Source organism: Amia ocellicauda, chromosome 17, assembly GCF_036373705.1.
Source record: "Amia ocellicauda isolate fAmiCal2 chromosome 17, fAmiCal2.hap1, whole genome shotgun sequence".
In the NCBI taxonomy this organism is placed as follows: Eukaryota; Metazoa; Chordata; class Actinopteri; order Amiiformes; family Amiidae; genus Amia; species Amia ocellicauda.
Window position 1 is genome coordinate 14,066,672 of NC_089866.1, and position 23,881 is coordinate 14,090,552.

Sequence of the window (23,881 nt, forward strand, 5' to 3'; positions counted from 1 at the left end):
TAGCAACTGCATGTTTTAAGGCTTAAAACAGTTAGCAAGATGCCCTGGATTCACATTCTTTGCCCAGAGGACATATTTAATAAGAAACTAGCTGTATTCCCAAGAATCGTAGGCAATACTGGCTGCAATACCAAGGTTATCCTACACTCTGTAGTGAGACATGAATGCACTGCCCTGTGAAACATTACAAAGAATTTAAGATTAAAAAGAAAAAAAGTTAAACAGGGCATACCATCAACTAATGTGTCCCACCTTCCCTCATTTTATGAAAAATTATTTTGGTCTTTACCAAACAACTTTATGACATTCATTACTGGTTAACTGATTACAAAGTACCCCTTTTGTCAGCATGTAAACTGTACCAATTGGGTTCTCCAACAGTACTAGTTTCAATGCTAAACAAACCCCCCATTTGTAGAAAATTCTACATCAGTGTATACCAGTCAAAAACAAATGTTATCTACAGCAGAAGAGAAAGCTTTGACATACATGAAGTTCTGTTTATTTTTCAAAGGCATTTCTGTCTTTCATTTGTCAGTCTAAGGAACAATTCACATTTGGTACAAAAATCAATAGAAAATGCTATTATGGCAGATTAGCACTGAATAATCCATTGGCTGCATGATAAAAAAAAAAAAAAAATACATTATGCCCCTTAAGATATTAAGATGAATCTGAAAAGCCTTCAGTGTGACTTTGGAACCCACATCTGAATTGCAAACAGTACATTACATACAGCTTTACATAGATGAAGTACCAAAAAAATAAATTAGAAGTATACTTTAGAAAATTAATATACTGAATATTATGACTAATGAGGATAATTCTCAATATTTTCAGTGTGCTTTAGGTTTGCTTTAAGTAACAAAAAAAAAAGTGAAAAGGGAAATATTTGCAAATTTCCTCCATGAGAAACCTAAACTGTTGTTTAGCGCACACACGCTAGTGCCGAGAATGTTTTCTGAAGCTGACCTGTTTGTGTAACAACTGCTATAACCTTACCAGCAGGTGGAGTTTAACTCTAAAATACACCCTTATCCCCTTGATTGTACTTTACACATAAGATACCCAATTGTTTTGAAAATTGTAATTTGTACAGAGACAATATCAATGTAAAAGACAAAGAACTCTACCAATGCCTGAACAGAGCCAAGAAAAGCAAGAATAGGCATCGACGAGACATGTCCAGGTTACTCCTACACATCAGGCAAAGAAAGGGTAATTCTGAGAATATATTTTTATTCAGTGAAAGGAATTCAAAAACAGTTCTACACTGCGCATAGAAATGATTTCAAATATTAAAGTATGTGTGTGAGTTTAAGAGATGCAGACACCTGACCTTTAAAGTAAATGCCTTGTTATTCCCAAGTTGGGAAAATAAAACATTACATAGACATCTTTCATCAAATAAACTAAAACAGACCAACCTATACAGCCTATACAACCTATATGCAGCTCTTCCAGAACAGTCTCCTTCTAGAAGACAAACTCACAACTGAAGACAAACTTTTGACCTAATGAAACTTGGCATGATGTCAACACATCCTACTGATGCCTCCTTAAAAATGGAACACCTCCAGGGAGATTCTTCCGAGAGCAATTTAATGGATGGATTTTGAGCGAGCTTCCTGGCATGAGCAAAATCACATTACTGTGCTGAACAGTTTCGTGAGGATTAGTAGATTCCCTCATAGACACCCTTGATGAAACTAGTCTGACTTTACACATGAAGACAACGTGGCCAATGAAATCGTGCATGTAAATACAGCACTTATCTTTCATTAACAAATGTAAGTCATTCTGGCTTGGCGCGGTTTCCCTTTCACAGCCACTTCACAGATGTTTTCCTTTTGATATGACATCATGTCTGTACCTAACACAAACGATCCCAGTTCTAATAATTTCCTTTTGTTACATCAGAAGTTAAATAGTACAATCTAATTACATTTTCAAAATATGGGGTGAAAAAAAAAAAAAAGCATTACAAAGTAAATACTGAATACAAGTTTAATTTTGGCATTCATGAGGTTTTCTTTTTATATAGAGAGACACATTTTCCTACTTAATTTTAATTTTTTCCAGCAGACACCTGACATTCTGGGGGGATTTGTTATATCTGTACTGTATTTGACTGCCAGAGAACACTTAAACAGCCATAAATGTTCATAGAAATATGATGTATCGTTCACTGTATTATTACAAATAATGCACCTACAATACATTACATGAAATCTATGTCAGGCGAAAGAAGTACTGAGGACTAAATTTATTTATTTCAGTAAAACATTAAGCTTCACTTATAATCAAGGTAGCAGCTTTTCACCCGCTCAGTTTGCACACAACTGATCTGTTCATTGAAAACAGATTATTTTCAAAGAGGAGTCATTAATAATAAAAGCAAAAAAGGTAATGAAGCCCTACAGAAAGCTAGAACCAAACATGTTTTCTTGGTCTTTGTGGGCAAGATGACAGTTTAAAATGTGAGCAACATTCCTTGTAATAAAAAGCACAGGGTAGAGTAACAGCTGCAATAAGCAAAGAAATAACAGTATGCTAAACAGAAATTAAATATAATATTAGATTATCCTTCAAAAAAATAGTCTGTGCCAATTTCTTTGGGATAAACGCAACCAGAAATGTCATCGGCATCCATTTTAAAGGTATAAACAGCATCTCGTGGGGTTCAAGGCATCACGTCCCTGAAGTGTGTCTAGTAAAGGGTGAAATCTGCAAATCTTTCCTGTTTACGCAGCTGCACAGCAGCGCCATCATGTTTGTTGTTCATGCTTTGTCAGAGATTGTTTTCCACCTACAGTTTAAAGAACATCCACAGAAGTAGTGAAGAGATATTTCCCATCTGAATGTAAATAGGAGATTATGGGGACATGACTTTGTACACTGTAAAGCTGGCACATTATGCCTTTACTCATTCTCGCCAAAAATGTACACCAAAACAAAACTTTTGACTGCTGTTAGAGTAGGGTCCACCGTACGTCTGAAGCCATCAAACGTGAATGCAAATAAAGTATCTTCTAGCAATCCTATACTTGGCACATGTATACATGCAAAGCTAAGAGGCTCATAAGCTGTGCCACGCAGCTTCATATACATTATTTTTATTTTTTTAAGCAGAAAACAAAGTACAGCTAAGTATAAGTTTCGCAAGATTTAAAAGCCACTGGGGAAAAAAATAAAAATCAAAAAAACAATATATATATTTATCATTATAGATAGAATTAGGCTACAGCTAGGCTCATTTTAAAACTCTCGCTCCTTTCATCTCTCTTCCACTTTGTTACAAGTTCGTAGCAGCACAGCAAGAGAGATCTCCTCAACAATGTCACACAGCTCCCCAGCTCCAATACCGAGTCCACAGGGCCGATGCTCGCTCAGTCGGTCTGGAGGATCATGGGAGGTTGTTCGTTCTCTTCGTCGAGCCGCAGGGAGCTCATGTCGTCCTCTATGCCAGCGCCTCCCACCGCTCCCTGGTCTTCAGAGTAGCCTAGAGTGGTCAGACAAATAGGAAAGGTTTAATTTAATTCTACATTCTACTTATTAGCAAATCTATCTTCTGTAATGTATCAGAAGAAATGGCCCAGGTCAGAGAATAAACTGTGAATTATTCTTGTATATAACTATCATTCACAGGAAAACAATGTCAACACTGTGAGCTTTAAGAATGAAACCGTTGCCCAAACTAGCACATGACTAGAAATGAGATACTGGAGGATGGAAACCAAGTACTGTGTGGGGAGAACCTCTGCAGCTGCTTAAAGATGGAAGGACACAGATCAGATACAAAGGTCACTGGGTAAACTGTACTACCTTTGGCCACAGCAGCACTGTAGGTTTGTGCTACGAGTGGACGGTCATGTGGTGTCGGTTCAAGCATTTCATTGGTTGGCTCCACACTGCCATCCAACCTAAAGAGGAAGCAAATCAAACAAATACAAACTCAGATTTCATGCAGAGCTCTGAATAAAATAAGATTACACTCATAACCAAATAGCTCCTACCAGACCCGCCTACGCTGGTCATAAGTGAACTTTTAAATGATGCAAGATATCCTGACACAAGCAAAGTCATTATTTGGGGAAACTTTTTAGAATTTCAGAGATTCTTTAGAAACAGTGATCTACAAAAGTAAAAATTGCATCACTAAACAGACTTCACATCAGTGTTTGAGGAAATCATACACCTTTCTGTTTTGTAATACAGTGGAGTATAAAGTGGAGCTGAAAGAGGGAGATTTTCAGTGTCTTACTTATGCTGCTTCATTAGTGTGCACTCCCCCCCCTCCTGGGGGTCCAGGTTATACATGTAAAGGTAACCATCCGCTGCAGCCACCAAGAGACGTGGTATCTTCTGGATTCTGACAAACAACAGACAGAACAACACTGTCATGACAATCAATACAATTTCAGCACACAACGTCATTGCTCCCGATTGGATGACCTTGTAAATGCCAGGCCGATTGGATGACCTTGTAAATGCAGATGTAAACTGAGCTCTGTACCCTGTGGGTCCGAGGCTAAAAAAGTCAATCCAGAGTGTGGCAAGGACATACCCGGGCAAAAGTGGCAGGAAGATCAAAACACAAATTGCCTCTGCATTTATACCACCATATAAGCATTCTCAAACAAAAGCACAATTCTACAGATTTCTCCATATTAAACTAAAACAGCCCACACATTTTATCTTTACTCACGTTGCAAGTGCGCAAATGTTCTTGTGCCCTGAAAATGGCCGTCTAACAGTGGCAAAAGCCCTGCCTTGGTTGAACATTTCTGTGACTTGGGATGGCAAGTAACTAGTAGAGGCCATCAGCACTCTTCCAAAATAGCCAGTCCAGGTTGTGGGTTCCTCTTGTGGCCTGCATGGGAAAGGATGATGCTGAAGGTCAAGCTAAACAAACTATTCAAGCCATTAAAAAAGGAAATAAACCGACTATTCAAATCCTTCTTGTCAGCTTAAATAAATGTGGTAAAATCCACATAAAACTTCAGTAGGAATTAAATTGTCCCTTCTTAGAAAAGTCAATACTTCTTGTAAAGATATTTAAACAGACGCCCATTTGGTTCAATTAGTTATTTTTGAATAATAAAGGGATGAGAATGCCAGATGTTCCTCCAATTGCCTCTAATCTAGCCATATCAGACTCACATCTGGAAGCAATCCATCTAAAAAGCAATGGCTTCAGCAATTTAACAGGGGTCTTAACCCACAGTCTCTCTCATGACCCACATATGGTGAATTCTACAGATGATGCATGGAGAGAGATAAGTACAGAGATATCTCCATCTGCCAAATCCTGTACAATCCCGTAATACAGACTCACTTCTCTTTCTGAGTTTCCAGCTTGAAGATATGAACTGTTTCAGTGTTGCTGGAGGCAGACAGGAATAGTCCTTCCATACTGAATGCAAGAGAACAGATGCTAACGCACCTGGAACACAAAATGTTTTTTTAATATACTAGACTTCTAAACACTACCTTGAGAAAGTGTCCAACCATTGTAATATGTGTTTTGTTGTTGTAAGTCTGCAATTAAAAAAAAACTATAATAATAATAATAATAATATACAAAACTTATTAAATTAATTAATTTGGCTCAGTAACAAAATTTCTTAATTACAAAGTGTCGGTATCCAGAAAATCTTTATAGGTCATGGTAATGCGCCATTTTCCACTTTTAGGCACGCCTCATATTTTACATTGTACATACTGTGTTATTAATATTTGCATAATTTATACTAATCTGTCTCCCTGTCAATGTCTTCTTCATCCTTGAAATGCCCACTTAATTGAAACAATGAACAGAGTGATCAGGAACAATTGCCCACCTCTTCACTCCCCTCCTGAACTCAAACAGCTTCTGTCCCTCTGGAATGGAGAAAACTCGGATCACAGTCCCCTGGGGAGAGCAAATGGTGAGACAATGAACCCGTCCACAAGCACACAGAGACACCGCTGGACATGTGCACCACCTGTCATATCCTTTTAGGCAATGGTCTGCAACTTTAAAATGGAAGTGTGGTACAGTGATGAGCTCAGCCTGTCAGCCTTTTGTTTAGTTTGATCTCCCAGTTCAGCTTGTGTTTAATTAAGTCTCAGCCTCAATTCACTGGACAAATATCTGTAGATTTTACTTAACAGTGAAAACTCACCTCCTATAGATAGATATATAGATAGATAGATAGATAGATAGATAGATAGATAGATAATAATGCAACAAGCATGTTATACATTAGAACACCGAACAATTGAACAAGTCATTTTTATTTTTTATTTTTAACATATTTGCTGTGTCCTCAAAAAATCTGCCTGTGTGCATTCCAGTGATGTGAAACAACACTATCAAGGACATAATCTGCTGCACTGCATACAAATAGACATTGTTAAAACCTATAAGAATGTAAACAATGGAAATAAATATAACAGGTATGCTAGCAAAGCAGTAGAAAAGTAGGAACTGTAGCTTTATGTGTGATTATATAATTAACTTTTTGGAGATCCTGCTTTTTGCTCTTTATTGAATCCACTTTAAATATACAAAATATAAACCTCAGTTCCACAAATCTTTTGATTTGTATAAGGAAACAGGGCATTTGTCTTTTTTGTTTCTGGGTGTGGCTTTCTGACACTGCAACCGTAATGTAAAAATTATGAAAAGTAAAAAGAACATAGTAATGCCCTCCTGTAAAACGTTGACAACATTCAACAAAACAAAGACGACTTGCAGAATAATTAAGATGGTTACAGGTCAAATCTCCGTGTCTGTACCTTCTCAGAGGCTGTGGCAAGTTTGGTGCCACTTGCATCAAACGCCAGTGCTGCCAAGGGGCTGTCGTGAGCTGGAATCATATTAGCAGCACGCTGCAAGACAGAACTGCTGGGTTACCAAACCGCTCATAGCTCATAGAGTCATATTTTACTGTTCTACATTTAAACAATGTAAACACAGTGATTGCCCCTTCAACATAAGACCATTATTCGTTTTTAAATGGCACATAACTGTTTGATTAGCTTGTTATATTACATTTGTATACATTTTCTTTTCAAACTGTGTATCATAAACATCATAAGCATAAACAAAACAAAATACAATACAAATATGAAGATTTGAAGGTAGGTTTTTGAAACAATAGAGGTAACTAAACATTATTTTGTATTCATTAATCTACTGTAGTATTCCATTGCAAGCTAGAATGTAAAAGTTCAAGGTTTGGAAGAATACTCTTGCTTAATCTTTCTAAAAACAATGGTTTGTTATAGTGTCCAAACATTGTTACACTTCAATCGTACAACAACCTCAGCTTTACTACAGAGTGATAAAAGTCTATTCAACTGAAGACAGGTTACAGCACTACCACATACTAATACACCATAAATATTGTGGAAGGCCACTCAGTAACTATCAATTTTAGAAGGCTACATATATCCCCCTAATTCCCAAATATTAAAAGCAATGTCTTTTTACTTTTTACGATCAGTCCTGTAAGCAAAGTGCCGGAGATCCCATGTGGATTTGCACTGTACAGCCATCTGCATATTTTAACATAGCAAGCTTGCAGCCCAAAATCTAAGACAGAGGCCTGAAACATCCCTCAGAAGGCAAAGCATTCGGTTCAAGGCGGCCAACTTTAAGGTTACCCAAGCTTGGCAGCACTCAGGTTCTTGAGGAATCCACCTTTGCCTGATAGCCTATTTGAACCAACCAGCTGCATAATATAAGGGGCCAGCTGCAGTCCAAGTGAAGGCCTCTACTGGCTGAACCAGCCCCAGCAAAGTACTGAATTATATATGAACACATATGAAAAATCCTAATCACGTCCACATTAAAAATCCCAAATTAATAAATAAAATATTCCTTACCAGATTTATTGTGTCAAAAACTTGCACCTCTCCTATAGTCGCACTCCCAGGGTATGCCAAGTAGCAATTGTCATTATTAATTGAAAGTGCACAAAGGCCTAAGGAAGAGATGTTTTGCATTATAAATTTGATCTGTAACCTAGAAACAAGCTACTGATGACCTCCTGTGCATGAGCATGCTAAGAGTAACTCTCATGATCAATCTCAATTTTCTAATAATCGTCTTATAAACGGCAGACAGACAGGAAATTAAACTGGTTATTCTCTGGTTCTCTATTTCTATATTTGCCAAATTCGATTCTGTATTGTTGCATATAATATAATGTCTATTCTGTTATTGCTTTTGCTTAAATTGTCTTTTGCGGTGTTATATATAGGCTGTTCCAACAACCACTAAAAACTACTGGATGAAATCAGTATTTAATGTGCACTTAATCCTTGGGTCACACTTCTTCTCACATGTAGAAGACTAGAATACAAGTGTCAAACTATGAGATGGAAGCAGCTTGCCTTTATTTCATGCCCACCCCCAATACAAAATTGACTTTCTCTTTAAACACTCTGTATTTCACATAAAGAAAACTAAATCCATACCTGAAGGATTAGGAGGGGTCTCTCTTATGGTGTGCAGGACTTTCATATCCCGGATATTGTGGATATAAAGAGATTCTTCCAGACATACTATTAGCCTCTATAAAAACAAGGAGTTACACAATTCAGAAAACTCATCATTCCAGAGCAATCAAATGTATTTTTCATTACACTCAGGAGAGACACTGATCAATTTTGGTAATATGGTGATATGTTACACTTTCATCCAAAGATCAAAAAGTAGAATCTCAAAAATAGTTACACTGTGTATATACCCCAGAACAACAAACAGAAAACGATCAACAATATGGATGCCACACTCCAAAACATGGTTAATATATTAACTTCATTAACACTGTAATGGTCTTAAATACAGAATAAATAAACATCTCAGTATGTGACATTTACCTGTCTGTTGAGCTTAACAGCCAGAATAGTATTAGAATAGCTGTAGTTACAGATCTCTGTTCCTTTTTTAAAGTGACACACTTTGAGCTTCCGGGGCGCTTTAAGGCTGACAATAGCAACGAGACTGCTGGAGAAAAGTCTTTCCACAATGCATACATCTTCGGTATCAGCTACAGGGGAAACAAAAAGTGATTTGTGGTGTTGACTTTGGAAATATAAAGGAGGAAATAATTCTGAAATACAAGCTTGCCAGGAAACAATCAGAATGAAAACAAAATGTTACGTTAAGTAAATCAAATCCATCTCTTAGTTACATGCATTTTACCAATGCAATTATTTTGTCAATTCAAACTAAAATTACACAGTAATGCATGCATGCAATGTATTTATTGTCAAGTTTTTTTATTTAAATGCTTAAATAATATATTAATCCCATTCATTGACATGCCATCTTTTTAATTTATTTAACTTAAAAATAAACTAAATCATTATTCTAAACTCTGTACTGAATCTTGAAATGTCAAACTAGAAAAATATTTGATAACCATAATAAATACATGCTTGACATTTGGGACAACTGCTGTTTTTCACTGACATCTCCCACAGTGTGCCACAGCAACATTTTCTAACACCTACTGAAATTTAGATTCCAGATTTTTCAGATTCACCTGCTTTCTATTTTAAGTTATAAATATTACAGCAGAAATCTGAATTAACTCCCTTGAGATTTGTTTCGGCATGTAGACAAAATTAGTTTCAATCCACCACAAAGCTTTGTCTGAATGTCAAACTTCACAAATGTATATTCTGTCTCTTCTTATTTCAGAATGTGAAGTACACAATTAAAATGGCTGAACAATGCTTAATAAGACAAACATTGAACATTAAATTGCCTACTTCCTAGTTTAACATGAAAAAGCATTTGGGAGTGCAAGATAATATTTTCAACCATTGTGATGCAAACAGATAATGAAACCAAACAGAACTGTTGAAATGTTCCTCACCAGATCGTGCATTTTAATATATTATAGTCCAATATATATTAGGTATAAAATGTATATTGTGGTATAAAGTAACACACTTTAAATGCACAGAAGACAAATCTGCTTAGAACAACATAAACAAAATAAAACATGGAATAATAAGGAGCATAGTACTACTTACTGCATTCATAGATCTGTTCTAGTTTATCCACTGAAGACAAAGAGAAGAACTTATAGCCAGATTTAGTGCCAACAGCTAAGGACCTGCGAAGGGAAATAAAATATATGAACCAGGAGAGGGGCTGAGCAAACCCCATACTCACTCACTGCGCCAGTCATAACTTTAACAAAATACATATATTAATACATTAATAATGCGACTCTAAGATCACTTTTTCCCAAGTTGAACTACCTTTCCAATAACCAGAACTCATGAGGTGTGTCCAAACTGAAAAGATACCACAGGAGCAGATATCATTTTTTCCCCAGGGAAATTAACCTGTTTTTTATTCAGATAGATGGAATTAAAGTGATCCTGTTTTTTTAAATTACAGACATTTTGTTTTTTCCATTTCACATGTATAGCTTTCATTTCTCAATTTTTCGGTTCCTCCAAGAGGTCATTAGAGACAAAAATAGGTCCAGCTTTGCCACCATGTGCCATTTGCTGCAATCTACATTTTCAATCATGGCAACTGCTTTCTAGCAGAGCCTACTGTGTAAAAGGAAATAGCTTGAATTCTGCTTTATAATAAAAAACAGAAAACCATGAACACATGAATGTTTAAAACCACAGGAATCTTGGGGGACAGAGAAGCTCTCCCTAAATAATGACGTCTACAGTTGTAACGCTATACAGTGATCAAGTAGGATCAGTTTCAAAGTGTATTAGGAACATATGCAAATAAACAAACTCACAGGCTTACAACCATTACAACTGGCGTCATAATAAGGATACACATGATTTTCCTTAACACTTTTAAAACTCATTATAAAACAACGTCAGTCTGTATTAAGACCAACACAAAGGATAGGGGAACTTCCTCTTTCTATCCCAAAACCACGTTGACAATATACGGATATATTGGAATAAAACACGTATTATAAAGTAGAGCAATTCCGCCCAGCACAACCGAGAGCCATAGCTAACCGACCAAAACAAAGGTCACCCAAAACGTGACTCTGTCTCAAAAAATGTGTAACCTCATGTAAGTGCGGCTGACTTTATTATGTAACAAGCACAGATTATTACTTGGTCTAAAACAAACTATAAACTGAGTATATGATGGAACTCATTTCACCTGGTATTGCTCAAATAAACTCCACAAGCTATTAAAAGTCTCGTCTCTCTCTCAGATGACTTGTTGCTGCTCGGCTGCACTGGCAAGTTTCGTTTCGTCTGCAGCTTTTCTTTAAAATGTCTGTCTGGGAAATGTTAAAAGATGACTATTCCGTCCCAAAATATACTACTAAAATTACCCATGAGATTTATTTCTGTTTTTCCAGATCCCAACTGTATATTGTGTGTGTTTAATTGTGGCTGAAGCCCATAAGCACAATAACGGCACTGCACGTTATGAAAACGTGCTTTGTCATTTCTGCCGTTGGGTCATCACAGTCTAGCGGACAGACACCTCTCCCGACACTAACGTTAACAGAAAACACATTAATACGCTCTTCTCTTTCCTTCGTAAGGACTGTCATCGCTTCGGGGGGTTTATTTGACATAAGAGAGTGATTGTCAGATTTCCCGACAATGCGACACCATGCAGGGCAGTGCGCGATCAGTCTTATGAACCTCTCGACAGACAGACGAGCCAGTGTTGCATTTTACTTTTACTTTCATCGTTATAGCAGATAAGACGTCTGCACCCTCAGCGACCCCAGCTGCCACAACTACACGACTTCACGACACTAGGCCTCCCGATCCCCGATCTTTCCGAGACCCCCTCCCCCTGTTCCTCCTTACGTGTTGTCCTGGTTGAAGTTGGCGAAGAGGAGCTGGCTGCAGCCGGCCTCCCCGCTCTGACTGGCCAGGTTCATGGGCACGACACCATCTACAGATATAATATCGTCGGGAATCACAGCAATCGGGGTCTGGGAATTGACAATCCTGCCTGTATTACTAATCGATACACATCATCGCCGCATCCTTGCCCCCTTGTTCCAACGTTTGTTGTTGTTTTGCTCCAACGCTGTTGCTTTCTCTCGCCGCGCATGCGCAGCTGGGGCGGTGTACTCTGGACTCAACAACTACCAGGTCGAAGGGGAGGATAGTTTTGGAAAATATGCGTCTGTTTTTGATTTAGGTGGCTATTTTCCTGCGCTGAATTTTAGGCTGTCAGTGTGTTACCCAACATATGTCGTTATTTGCATTCGTTGGTGTTTTGGTTTAAGACTGATTTGAGCATGCTCATTGTCTGCACATATAAGTCTACCCCATTAAACGGCGTATTGTATTCCCAGTTTCCCCCATTGGGAGGGTTTGTGAGCTTCTCTGCCGGCTCAGCCGCAGCACAGCGCCATCTCTGTGGAAGCGTCCACTGCAGGAACAGCAGCGATTAATGCAAGCACAGGTCATCCTAGTGTAAAATTGTGCTGAGTCTAAAACCGTATAGCCTATTATCATTTATTTTTAAGACGGCCCACTCTTTTATTTCAAAGTTTTGTTTTGGTCTAGGCTTAAATCTTATGGCGTCCATGCACCGATGTAATGTATAAATTATAAGATTATGTTGCATGATAAATAAACCTGCAGTTCATTTGTGAAAAGTTTATGATGCAGTGTAGCTTACTCAAATGCCTTCTCCCTGTTCTGCCTGCTGTTTTACTGATCTCATTATGTAACTGTTTGTGCAGTGTATTTATGAAAATAAGACTGGTTACAGTGATGAACCATTTGATTTATCGTCTGTTCAGCTACACTACTTCACTAATGTTATCAACCTGCTTTTGTGGATATGGTTTTGAATTATGATGTATACATTCCTGAAATATAAATCTATATATCAAAGCTCTATGTAAAAATACAAGTTTCTATTCTAGAAATCTAATCTTGCTAGTAGTTTTACCAAACCAGTGATATTGCCATGAAACAATTTAGCTAAACAATGTGCAAGGATGCTGATTAACCTACTCCCGACACTATGACTGACTTACTGGCATGTGGGCATCTTCTTTAGTATAACAGCATTTGTGATGCTTGTATTTGTGGTATGTCAGACACTTGTGATTTGAGCAGGCTGAATCTGAAAAGTCTGCTTTCTGTGATGATACTTGTGAAGTTTGAAGCATATTGTGTGGTTACATCAGGGCTTTTCAACTATTTTTTTAGGGGACCAGATTGTAAACATGTTAAGAGTAGTTTAGTGGATTTACTCTCCCTTATCCACAGAGAATCAGGACTCAGGGTGATTTTCAGCTCCAGATATTTTATTCAATGCATGCATGGGAAGAGCCACCTATCACTCATGAAGTAACAAAGCGACTCTTAAATAAATGGCAAAGATACAGAGCAATATATACATGTAGTTTTATTGGATGTATTGATTGGCAGGGCACACTGTACTTGATGGGATCTGGGAGGGTCTAATCTATCACAACCAAACATCTGATATTGGTGTTAGGTGAGACAGAGAAATTGATCTGAGTTGATCTGACACCTTTCTGTCAGAACCAGCATTAACTTTTTCAGCAATTTGAGCTACAGTAGCTCGTCTGTTGGATCGGCCCACACGGGCCAGCCTTCGCTCCCCTCGTGCATCACTGAGCCTTGGCCGCCCAAGACCCTGTCGCTGGTTCACTGCTTTTCCTTCCTTAGACCACTTTTGATAGGTACTGACCACTGTAGACCGGGAACACCCCACAAGAGCTGCAGTTTTGGAGATGCTCTGACCCAGTCGTCTAGCCATCACAATTTGGCCCTTGTCAAAGTCCTCAGATCCTTACGCTTGCCCATGTTTCCTGCTTCTAACACATCAACTTTGAGGACAAAATGTTCACTTGCTGCCTAATATATCCCACCCACTGACAGGTGCCATGATAACAAGATTATCAGTGTTATTCACTTCACTTGTCAGTGGTTCATAATGTTATGGCTGGTGTACAGTATTTAATTAAGAATTTGTGCTCATTATTGTAAAGTGTTTCTGATTGTGTAAACCATTTTGTAGATTGAAGCAGTTTGAAACTAGAGAAGATAAAGTAAGTCAAATGGCCATCATGGTTTATACAGGAAAACCTTCTCTAAAACAACTAGCAGCATGCATCTGAAACTTTCTGTGTATTGTTGCCTTACAACCTGTTGCCTGCCTCCTCAGTGTAACGATATATTAAATTTATGAAACATCGTTTACCACCTGATATTAAAAGGAACTGCAGCTAAGAGCTTATACCAACATTTAAGCATTCACAGTTTGGTCATATGGTTGGGTAACCATGTTGGATTTTTGTGTGTATTTGTTTTTTACAAAAATCTTCTACTCTAAAACTACTTGCAGAAACCATATGGAATTTACTGCATATTGTTGCCTTATGACACATTTTTAGCTTCGTTCAAAGGAAGATGATTGGCCACATGGTTGGTGACCATGTTTCTTCTTTTTAAATGTCTCCCAACCAATCCTTCTCTGAAACTGTTTGTTGGATTACAGTGGAACTTGGTATACATATTCTGATGGAGTGTACATTCCTAGGTGTGAATTGGGAGGTTCTACGACTCTAGGGGTTGAGGAAGGTGCACTACATCTTAGGTAAGAAGGCTGTAGTCAAGGCGGTCATGTTTGGTAGAGCCTCTTCAGGGTGTAATTGGTTGTTGTGGGATGGTCTTCATGGACATAAAGGCACATGGGGAACAAAGGAGAATGTGAGGAAAGAGAAAACAAAGTGTTTTTCCAGGGTAAACAGATGTAACGGTCCCTGGTGAGTTTATTCAATTTGTGTATATTGGAGGACCCAGAGATGGGTTAGGTTTTTGTTTGTTTTTGTTTACAGTAAATACATGCCATGGTGTTTCAGCCTATACCTGGGGGTGTGTGTTTCTGGGTTTAGGTAGTACAGGGAAGCTGATCCTTCACAATATACATGGTATGGTCCACTCTGAAGCTATATAAAATCAAGTTGCTGCAATAAAAACATGTCAGCTGTGGGCAAATGTTGCTCTATAAATCTGTGAAATTATATGATACACTCATTCAATCTCGTATATGATTTGATATCTATAGTAACTGTAATCACAAACTGAAACCACTTGAATTGCTTATGGTTTGATCATGGTTAGATTGGCATGTTGTGGTTCTGTATATATTAAAAAAATTTCAAAACCACTTTTATTATGGAAGTGAAAATCAGTGCAAAATACCTTGTTACTTGTTACTTTTGATATTGTTCAATGCGAGTCATTTAGTCACCTGTCTTGGAAGCCATTTTGCATTAAAAAAGAAAACTCTGCCTAAATGTCTTTATCCTACTGAAATTAAACCTGTTATGCTTTAACTAGGTCATGTTATGTCTTAATATTGTTAATTTCAATTCGCTGTGATGTAAAATATAAGTGCCTTGGGCCCATGACATTTCAGCTTGTTCTATGTGTTCTCTCTTCTTGTTCCTAAAAGGAAACAATGTTTTTTGGGACATCTGGGGAAACCTGGTGGTATCAGCCATTGTGGCTTTGGCTCCAAACCCATCCCATGTGGACCTTGTTTCCACATCCCATTTTAATTTACTGCTCTAGTATATATCATACAATGTGATATACATCTGTCACAACCCAACTGATACATTTGCTATATTTTTGGGCTGTACTATGCCATACTTGATAAACCACCATAATTGCTGCTATATGTTAGGCCTTGGATTTGTATTTCATACTGAATCTGTTAAATAGTAAAATAGTAAATAGTTAAATAGTAATTGCTATTCCATGCAATTTCTTTCCATGAAAGTGATGCCTCACCAAAAATAAGGAAAAACAAAGCCATCATTTGTATTAGAATACATTTCTATGAACAAAGGTCTTTCACCAGTAGAGGGCTTGAAGAGCAATAGTAGGGGTGTATTATGCTTTCCAATAAAGAAAATTACCTTTTCAGAATAAAGTTATTAACAGATACATTTTGTAAGATTTTGTTATTCTGGTGAGTGAAGGAACAACCAATTTACCTTAAATCTTATTGCAAAACCATAAAATACACATGAATAACACTTACTCTATAGAGCGTGCTGGAGAAGTGAAAGTCGAAATGGCGTTCCGTGGGGCCACAGGTGTATTGCATTGCAATTTCAATAAGATTTGTGAAGCTGGTATAATATTTTGCAGAACTTAATTTAATTGACCTGCAACCTGTGTGTGAGATGTACATATCATGCTGCATTGAATTGTATGGGCATGTGGATGTATTAAGATTCAGAGTTTAATCACACAAATAATTATTCAAGATATCCCCCCCCTCCCCCAACAAAATAAAGTACAAAATAAATACATTCAATGTTACAATTTGACCAATGTTAAGCTTCTTAGCAGAGGGACCCAAGTTTTTGGCAAATTGTCCTGGTACATGCTTGAATCCATCCTTCTCTGGATTCTAACATGAGCACCAGGACCAGAATATGTAAAACAACCCCAGATCCAAAACAATCAAGCTCAGTATTGCACAAAGAGAATGAGCTTCACCTTTTGACACCAAACATAATGCAGATGAGCATGTCAGCAAAGCAATTTTATTTTATCTGATCATAAATCATAATCCCCGGGTATCATTGAAATAGATCATTTGTGTTGTGCTGTCAGAAGAGGCTTCTTTCTTGCCAGATTTACGCTACTGATGCTGAATGGTACAGTGTTGACATTATCCTGATGATATCAGGCTCTCTTGTAGATCTCCAACCATTTTCCTTGGGTTTGAGATCCCAAACCACTTTTCTCACAGCACCTAGTGATAATATTTTCTTGCATCCTCTTCCTGGCAAGGAAGCAACTCTTCCAGAAGCCTTGAACATCTTAATGATGGATGCTATAGTGGAAACTGGTAGTTTCAGCTTGTTGATATATATATATACACTCACCTAAAGGATTATTAGGAACACCTGTTCAATTTCTCATTAATGCAATTATCTAACCAACCAATCACATGGCAGTTGCTTCAATGCATTTAGGGGTGTGGTCCTGGTCAAGACAATCTCCTGAACTCGAAAAATGCCATGTTGATGCTAGAGGTTAGAGGAGAATGGGCCGACTGATTCAAGCTGATAGAAGAGCAACTTTGACTGAAAGAACCACTCGTTACAACCGAGGAATGCAGCAAAGCATTTGTGAAGCCACAACACGTACAACCTTGAGGCGGATGGGCTACAACAGCAGAAGACCCCACCGGGTACCACTCATCTCCACTACAAATAGGAAAAAGAGGCTACAATTTGCACAAGCTCACCAAAATTGGACAGTTGAAGACTGGAAAAATGTTGCCTGGTCTGATGAGTCTCGATTTCTGTTGAGACATTCAGATGGTAGAGTCAGAATTTGGCGTAAACAGAATGAGAACATGGATCCATCATGCCTTGTTACCACTGTGCAGGCTGGTGGTGGTGGTGTAATGGTGTGGGGGATGTTTTCTTGGCACACTTTAGGCCCCTTAGTGCCAATTGGGCATCGTTTAAATGCCACGGCCTACCTGAGCATTGTTTCTGACCATGTCCATCCCTTTATGACCACCATGTACCCATCCTCTGATGGCTACTTCCAGCGGGATAATGCACCATGTCACAAAGGTCGAATCATTTCAAATTGGTTTCTTGAACATGACAATGAGTTCACTGTACTAAACTGGCCCCCACAGTCACCAGATCTCAACCCAATAGAGCATCTTTGGGATGTGGTGGAACGGGAGCTTCGTGCCCTGGATGTGCATCCCACAAATCTCCATCAACTGCAAGATGCTACCCTATCAATATGGGACAACATTTCTAAAGAATGCTTTCAGCACCTTGTTGAATCAATGCCACGTAGAATTAAGGCAGTTCTGAAGGCGAAAGGGGGTCAAACACAGTATTAGTATGGTGTTCCTAATAATCCTTTAGGTGAGTGTATATATATATATATAATTTATTTATTGCCACCACCCAGTTTATGCAGGTTAATGACACTTTGCCTAAAATGTTTGGACAGGTCTCTGACTTTGACCATGAGGATGAAGTCTACTGCTATTGCTTCATTGTGCATCCTCCTTCTGTACTCCATAGAAACAGAATACATTTGGAAGCCTCCATAGCAGTTGCAGAAGCTGTAGTGTTTTGGATCTTTATCATACTGGAAATTCCATTTTGTACCAAGCTTCAGTTTCTTGACAAGAGTGCAGCAGGTTTTGAAATCCATCCATCCCTCAATTCTAACAAGTAAGAGATTGCAGCGACAGGAAACGTCTCTTCTATGTAATCAAAGTAGAAATACATTTGGAAAAATGTTACTACTTTTGACATGCATTTGATGTATACAATATTAATAGTCAACTTTTGTATTTATTTGTACAAAAAAACTGTTCACATACATGTTCTTGTGACCAAATTTAACACATTCAACATGTTCAAATTATTTTACTCCTGATATTGTTTGTAAACCAGTACTTAAAAAAGAGAAATAAATACTCACACATTGTTTTATATCTAAATTTCAAACATATTTAAATGATTTATTCAAGTGATTATTTTGCAAGGAAATGTACAACTCTTGGTATGAGACAGTTGGTCAAAGAGGTAGCAGTTAAGAAGCTGAAGTAATTGTTAAGATAAACTGCAATTATGTATATGAAGCATATGATTGATATTTTTTCAGTTCACCGTTTTGTGACACACACTTGGAATGTTCAAAACAGTATTTTTCTTTTTCATTGTATATTGTTCCATACATCAAAACTTATTTTCCCAAGAACTATATAAAATCCAGTTGCTCCAGGCAATAAGGCGTTTACACGTCTTTATTTCAATATACAGATCACGAAAGACTGATTCCTTGGATTATTATACAAGGCACTGCCTTTGTCAAACCCCTCCACTAGCACTGGCAGTACTGCGAGCTGCCTCTTTCGACGCTGTGCACTGACAGCAGCGGATGCGTGTTCAGATCGACCATAACAACATGCTCCTGCCTCATCTTTATTGTATCCCTCTTACTATGTAGGTTATATTATTTCACAATCGTAGGACGACTATTACCAGGTGGCAGCCGTCATTGATCAGACTATTATGATTCATTTTAGCCTATATGGTCTCAGAACGATAACTGTCTTCTATTGTCCTCAGTTTATTAAATATTATTAACCGGGCTACTACGGAAATCCATAAAAAGACAACTACAGGAAGACACCTCGATTTCTTTTTCAGCATCGTCTCCAACTGTTGCATTATAATAGCCCCTTTTAAATGAATCTGATACGGTAAGTGTTACATTTTTTCCTACTGTTTCTGGGCTCGAGCAAGAGGAAGATGCTTCAAATACTTTCTAGTGTTGTTGTTTTTTGGGCTTTTCTGTTCGCCCCCAAATGACGGTTTGCGTCTCTTTAATGTCTCAATAGCGAATGGCGTGGATTGAAAGCCGTTGGTTTTGTAGGCGGAAAACACAAAATTCAAACAGAATCTGCTTCTAATTTCGTAACATTGGTTTGCGTATCAGACATGTAATGTGTATGTTGTCCACGGAAATGTAACGCAATGTTTTAAGTATTCGTTCAATGACTGCAAAGTTAAACGAATCTATCTGTCTCCCCTTTGTCTTGTTTTGGGCGTATTTTTAAATGCATACATTTTGGGTCTTGCAGTTAATTATTGATGTCCGTTTCGCCCATCTGAGGACCAAAGCTTTCGTATTGGCGGACGAATCTTTTTTCCCTCCCAGTTGATACTTTCTGGAATGAACAGAACAACTTTTCACATCCAAATACATGCATATAATATATAAATAAATGAGGCGTTTTCTGCATGGTATATATCAGCTAAGGACCATATCGCACAAATATGTATTTCCAGACTTTCCAGTGCAATATGGATTTTAAGAAAACCAGATATGAACGATCATTTCACCCCAGTTGTTTTGTCTGTTTTACATCTGTTGCTTATATACGTAGCAAATACTAGAGTGGTCTCTGAATTTCAAATGTTTTCAACAATTGTCAAGACAGGCGTGCTGAATTACTGACTGATTTATACAAATAAAAGCATACTCTATGATCAAGTATTATATGAGTATCTCAAATTGTATCAACATGTATTATAATAGAGAAAGAAACTGGGCACTGGGCTTTCCCATGAGTTTGAGATGTCATCTGGGCAGCTGCCCAAAATATAAAAAAGCCACCTACTTTTATTTCATTGTGGGACTGACCTACATTCAGTTTTCACATCCAGCAGCCTCCAAATGTATTAATGTCCTTGATAAATTGTAATAAATAGATTATGTAACTGAAGATGAATTATTAACTGTGTGCAATATTTGTTTTTCTCAAATAACTGAAAATATGTACAATTACTATACTACTGAACCTACCAGTTTCCACTATAGCATCCATCATCAAGAAGTTCAAGGATACTGAACCAGTCGCTACCTTATCAGGAAGCGCATGCAAGACAATATTACCACTATGTGCTGTGAGAAAAGTGATTTCATAGGCAAACCAAAGTGCAATCGTAGGAGATCTCCAAGAGAGTCTGGCATCATCAGGATACAATGTCTGAAGAAGTATCATCTAACATCAGCTGCATGAATCTGGTGTTAATAACAAAGCTGCAATAAATAACCCTCTTCTGGCAGCACAACACAAAAAGCAGGGGTTTGAATTTGTCAAACTGCATATCAGTGACACTTGGGAGTGTGCTTTCTGGCCAGATGAAACAAAAATTGAGCTTTTCAGATTTTCTCATCAGCATTATGTTTTGCACTGAAAGGTGAAGTTCTCATGTTGAGAAAAACATTAAACATGGAGGTGGTTCTGTTTTGCTCTGGTGTTTTACATCTTCTGGTCCTGGTGCCTTTGTTAGAATTGAGGGAAAGATATAGCTTATACCAGGACATTTTAGTCTCTTAGAAAATTGGTTCCCTCTGCTAAGAAGCTTGGTCATTTCAACATGATAATAATACAAAGCATGCACCCAAGTCTACAAATAAATGGTTATGTGAACACAAAATCAATGTTCTTAATTGGCGATCACAATCTCCAGAACTAAATCTGATAAAACATTTAGTTTGAACTCAGAAAAGCAGGTCAATAGAGAGAACTAAGAAATCTGAGGGAGCTGGGTACATTTTACCAGAAGGAGTGGTCAGAAATTCCTCCTGAGACATATCAGAACCGTATAAAAGACTACAGGAAGCATATTCTTATTGTCATCAACATCTAATGAGGATGCACAATATTACAATTAGAAGGATGTGAAATTATGTGATCATTGTTGTTTTTAAGAAAAAGCCTTTATTTGTAAAACATATGTTGTTCTGTGTAGTGTTATTAGTCTTACAGTTTTACATATTTTAATTTTTTTGAGCAAAATAAAAGTTTCTTCAGTATGCAAAAGTTTTAGGCAGGTGTGAAATATGTTAATAGACATGTTAATAGATTATATTTATCAATTAACTAAATGCAAAGTGAGTGAACAGCAGAGAAATCTAAATCAAATCCATATTTGGTGTGACCACCCTTTGCCTTCAAAACAGTATCAGTTCTTCTATGTACACTTGCACAAAGTCAGGGATTTTGTAGGCATATAGTCAGGTGTTTGACTAAACAATTATGCCAAACAGGTGCTAATGATCATCAATTCAATATGTAGGTTGAAACACAATCATTAACTGAAACAGAAACAGCTGTGCAGGAGGAATAAAACTGGGTGAGGAACAGCCAAACTCAGCTAACAAGGTGAGGTTGCTGAAGACTGTTTACTGTCAAAAGTCATACACCATGGCAAGACTGAGCACAGCAACAAGACACAAGGCAGTTATACTGCATCAGCAAGGTCTCTCCCAGGCAGACAGGGGTTTCCAGATGTGCTGTCCAAACTCTTTCGAAGAACCACAATGAAATGGGCAACATCGAGGACAATAGACACAGTGGTTGGCCAAGGAAACTTACTGCAGCAGATGAAAGACACATCATGCTTACTTCCCTTCGCAATCTGAAGATGTCCAGCAGTGCCATCAGCTCAGAATTGGCAGAAAACAGTGGGACCCTGGTACACCCATCTACTGTCTGGAGAAGTCTGGTCAGAAGTGGCCTTCATGGAAGACTTGTGGCCAAAAAGCCATACCTCCTACGTGGAAACAAGGCCAAGCAGAAGGCAGTTTGTTTGCCGAAGGGCTGGAGAGTGGTACACAAATCAGTGCCTTGCAGCATTTCTGCAAATGGAGTTGGGGATTTTGTCAGAATGAATGGTCTCCTCTGTGGTGAGAAGTACAGGCAGGTACTTATCCATCATGCAATACCATCAGGGAGGCATCTGATTGGCCCCACATTTATTTTGCAGCATGACCACAACCCGGAAAATACAGCGACAGTCATTAAGAACTATCTTCAGTGTAAAGAAGAACAAGGAGTCCTGGAACTGATGGTTTGGCCCCCACAGAGCCCTGATCTCAACATCAGTGAGTCTGTCTGGGATTACATGAAGAGAGAGAAGCAACTGAGGCTGCCTAAATCCACAGAAGAACTGTGGTTAGTTCTCCAAGATGTTTGGACCAACCTACCTGCCGAGTTCCTTCAAAAACTGTGTGCAAGTGTACCTAGAAGAATTGATGCTGTTTTGAAGGCAAATGGTGGTCACACCAAATATTGATTTGATGTAGATTTTTCTTCTGTTCTCTCAGTTTGCATTTAGTTAATTGATAAATATAATGTATTAACATGCCTATTTTTGAAAGCATTCTTACTTTACAGCATTTTTTTACACCTGCCTAAAACTTTTGCACAGTACTGTACATCAAGTACTACATCAACTATGTACATATCTGAGGTACGATTTGGTTAATTAATCAGTGTTAAATGAAAGCAGCATCATTTTGTTTGTAAATTTGTTTTCAATTAAACTGTCAGCGTTCCAATTAATCCCAAAGGTGTTCGATGGGGTTGAGGTCAGGGCTCTGTGCAGGCCAACCAAGTTCTTTCACACTAATTTCAACAAACCATTTCTGTATGGACCTCGCTTTGTGCACAGGGGCATTGTCATGCTGAAACAGGAAAGGGCCTCCCCAAACTGTTGCCACAAAGTTGAAAACGCAAAATCATCTTGAATTTCATTGAGTGCTGTAGCGTTAAGATTTCCCTTCAGTGGAACTAAGGGCCCTAGCCCGAACCATGAAAAACAGCCCCAGACCATTATTCCTCCGCCACCAGCTTTACAGTTGGCACTATGCATTCGGGCAGGTAGCGTTCTCCTCGCATCCGCCAAACCCAGATTCGTCGGTCCAACTGCCAAATGGTGAAGCGTGATTCATCACTCCAGAGAACGTGTTTCCACTGTTCCAGAGTCCATTGGCAGCAAGCTTTACACTACTCCAGCCGAAGCTTGGCATTGCATATGGTGATCTTAGGCTTGTGTGTGGCTGCTCGGCCATGGAAACCCATTTCATGAAGCTCCTGACAAACAGTTATTGTGCTGTTGTTGCTTCTAGAGGCAGTTTGAAACTCTGTAGTCATTGTTGCAATTGAGGACAGACGATTCTTACGTGTTACTCACTTGTGACCTTCCACTTTGCAGCTGAGCTGTTGTTTCTAGACGTTTCCACTTCACGATAACATCACTTACAGTTGACCGGGGCAGCTCTAGCAGGGTAGAAATTTGACGAACTGACTTATTGTAAAGGTGGCATCCTAAGATGGTGCCACATTGATTGTCTCTGAGCTCTTCAGTATGGCCCATTCTACTGACAATGTCAGTTATTCAGAGCAAACCTTAGTATGGATTTGGTGTCATTGAAGGCTGGGCCTTCTCAGCAGTGTCTGGCTACTAAAAACTGGGACTGTTCTAGATAGAAAATATGTCACACACAA

General features: G+C 38.3%; 2 protein-coding genes across 2 annotated transcripts in view; one reads left to right on the forward strand and one right to left on the reverse strand.

The window, feature by feature from the left end:
- Positions 1-1,222: 1,222 nt before the first annotated feature.
- Positions 1,223-12,096, reverse strand: wipi2 (WD repeat domain, phosphoinositide interacting 2). The gene is made up of 12 exons (XM_066688940.1): positions 11,827-12,096; positions 10,039-10,121; positions 8,875-9,044; positions 8,470-8,566; positions 7,876-7,973; positions 6,784-6,876; positions 5,844-5,914; positions 5,339-5,446; positions 4,709-4,873; positions 4,265-4,372; positions 3,826-3,923; positions 1,223-3,502 (listed from the first exon to the last, which is right to left on the reverse strand). Exons 1-12 carry the CDS (start codon positions 11,898-11,900, stop codon positions 3,390-3,392), a joined length of 1,278 nt encoding a protein of 425 aa, XP_066545037.1. The 5' UTR covers positions 11,901-12,096; the 3' UTR covers positions 1,223-3,389.
- Positions 12,097-18,936: 6,840 nt separating this feature from the next.
- mmd2a (monocyte to macrophage differentiation-associated 2a) overlaps positions 18,937-23,881 on the forward strand; it is a 43,431-nt gene continuing 38,486 nt past the window's right edge. Inside the window, exon 1 of the mRNA XM_066689325.1 lies at positions 18,937-19,282. The gene's annotated coding sequence lies outside the window, so the exon portion shown is untranslated. The remainder of the gene's footprint in view (positions 19,283-23,881) is intronic.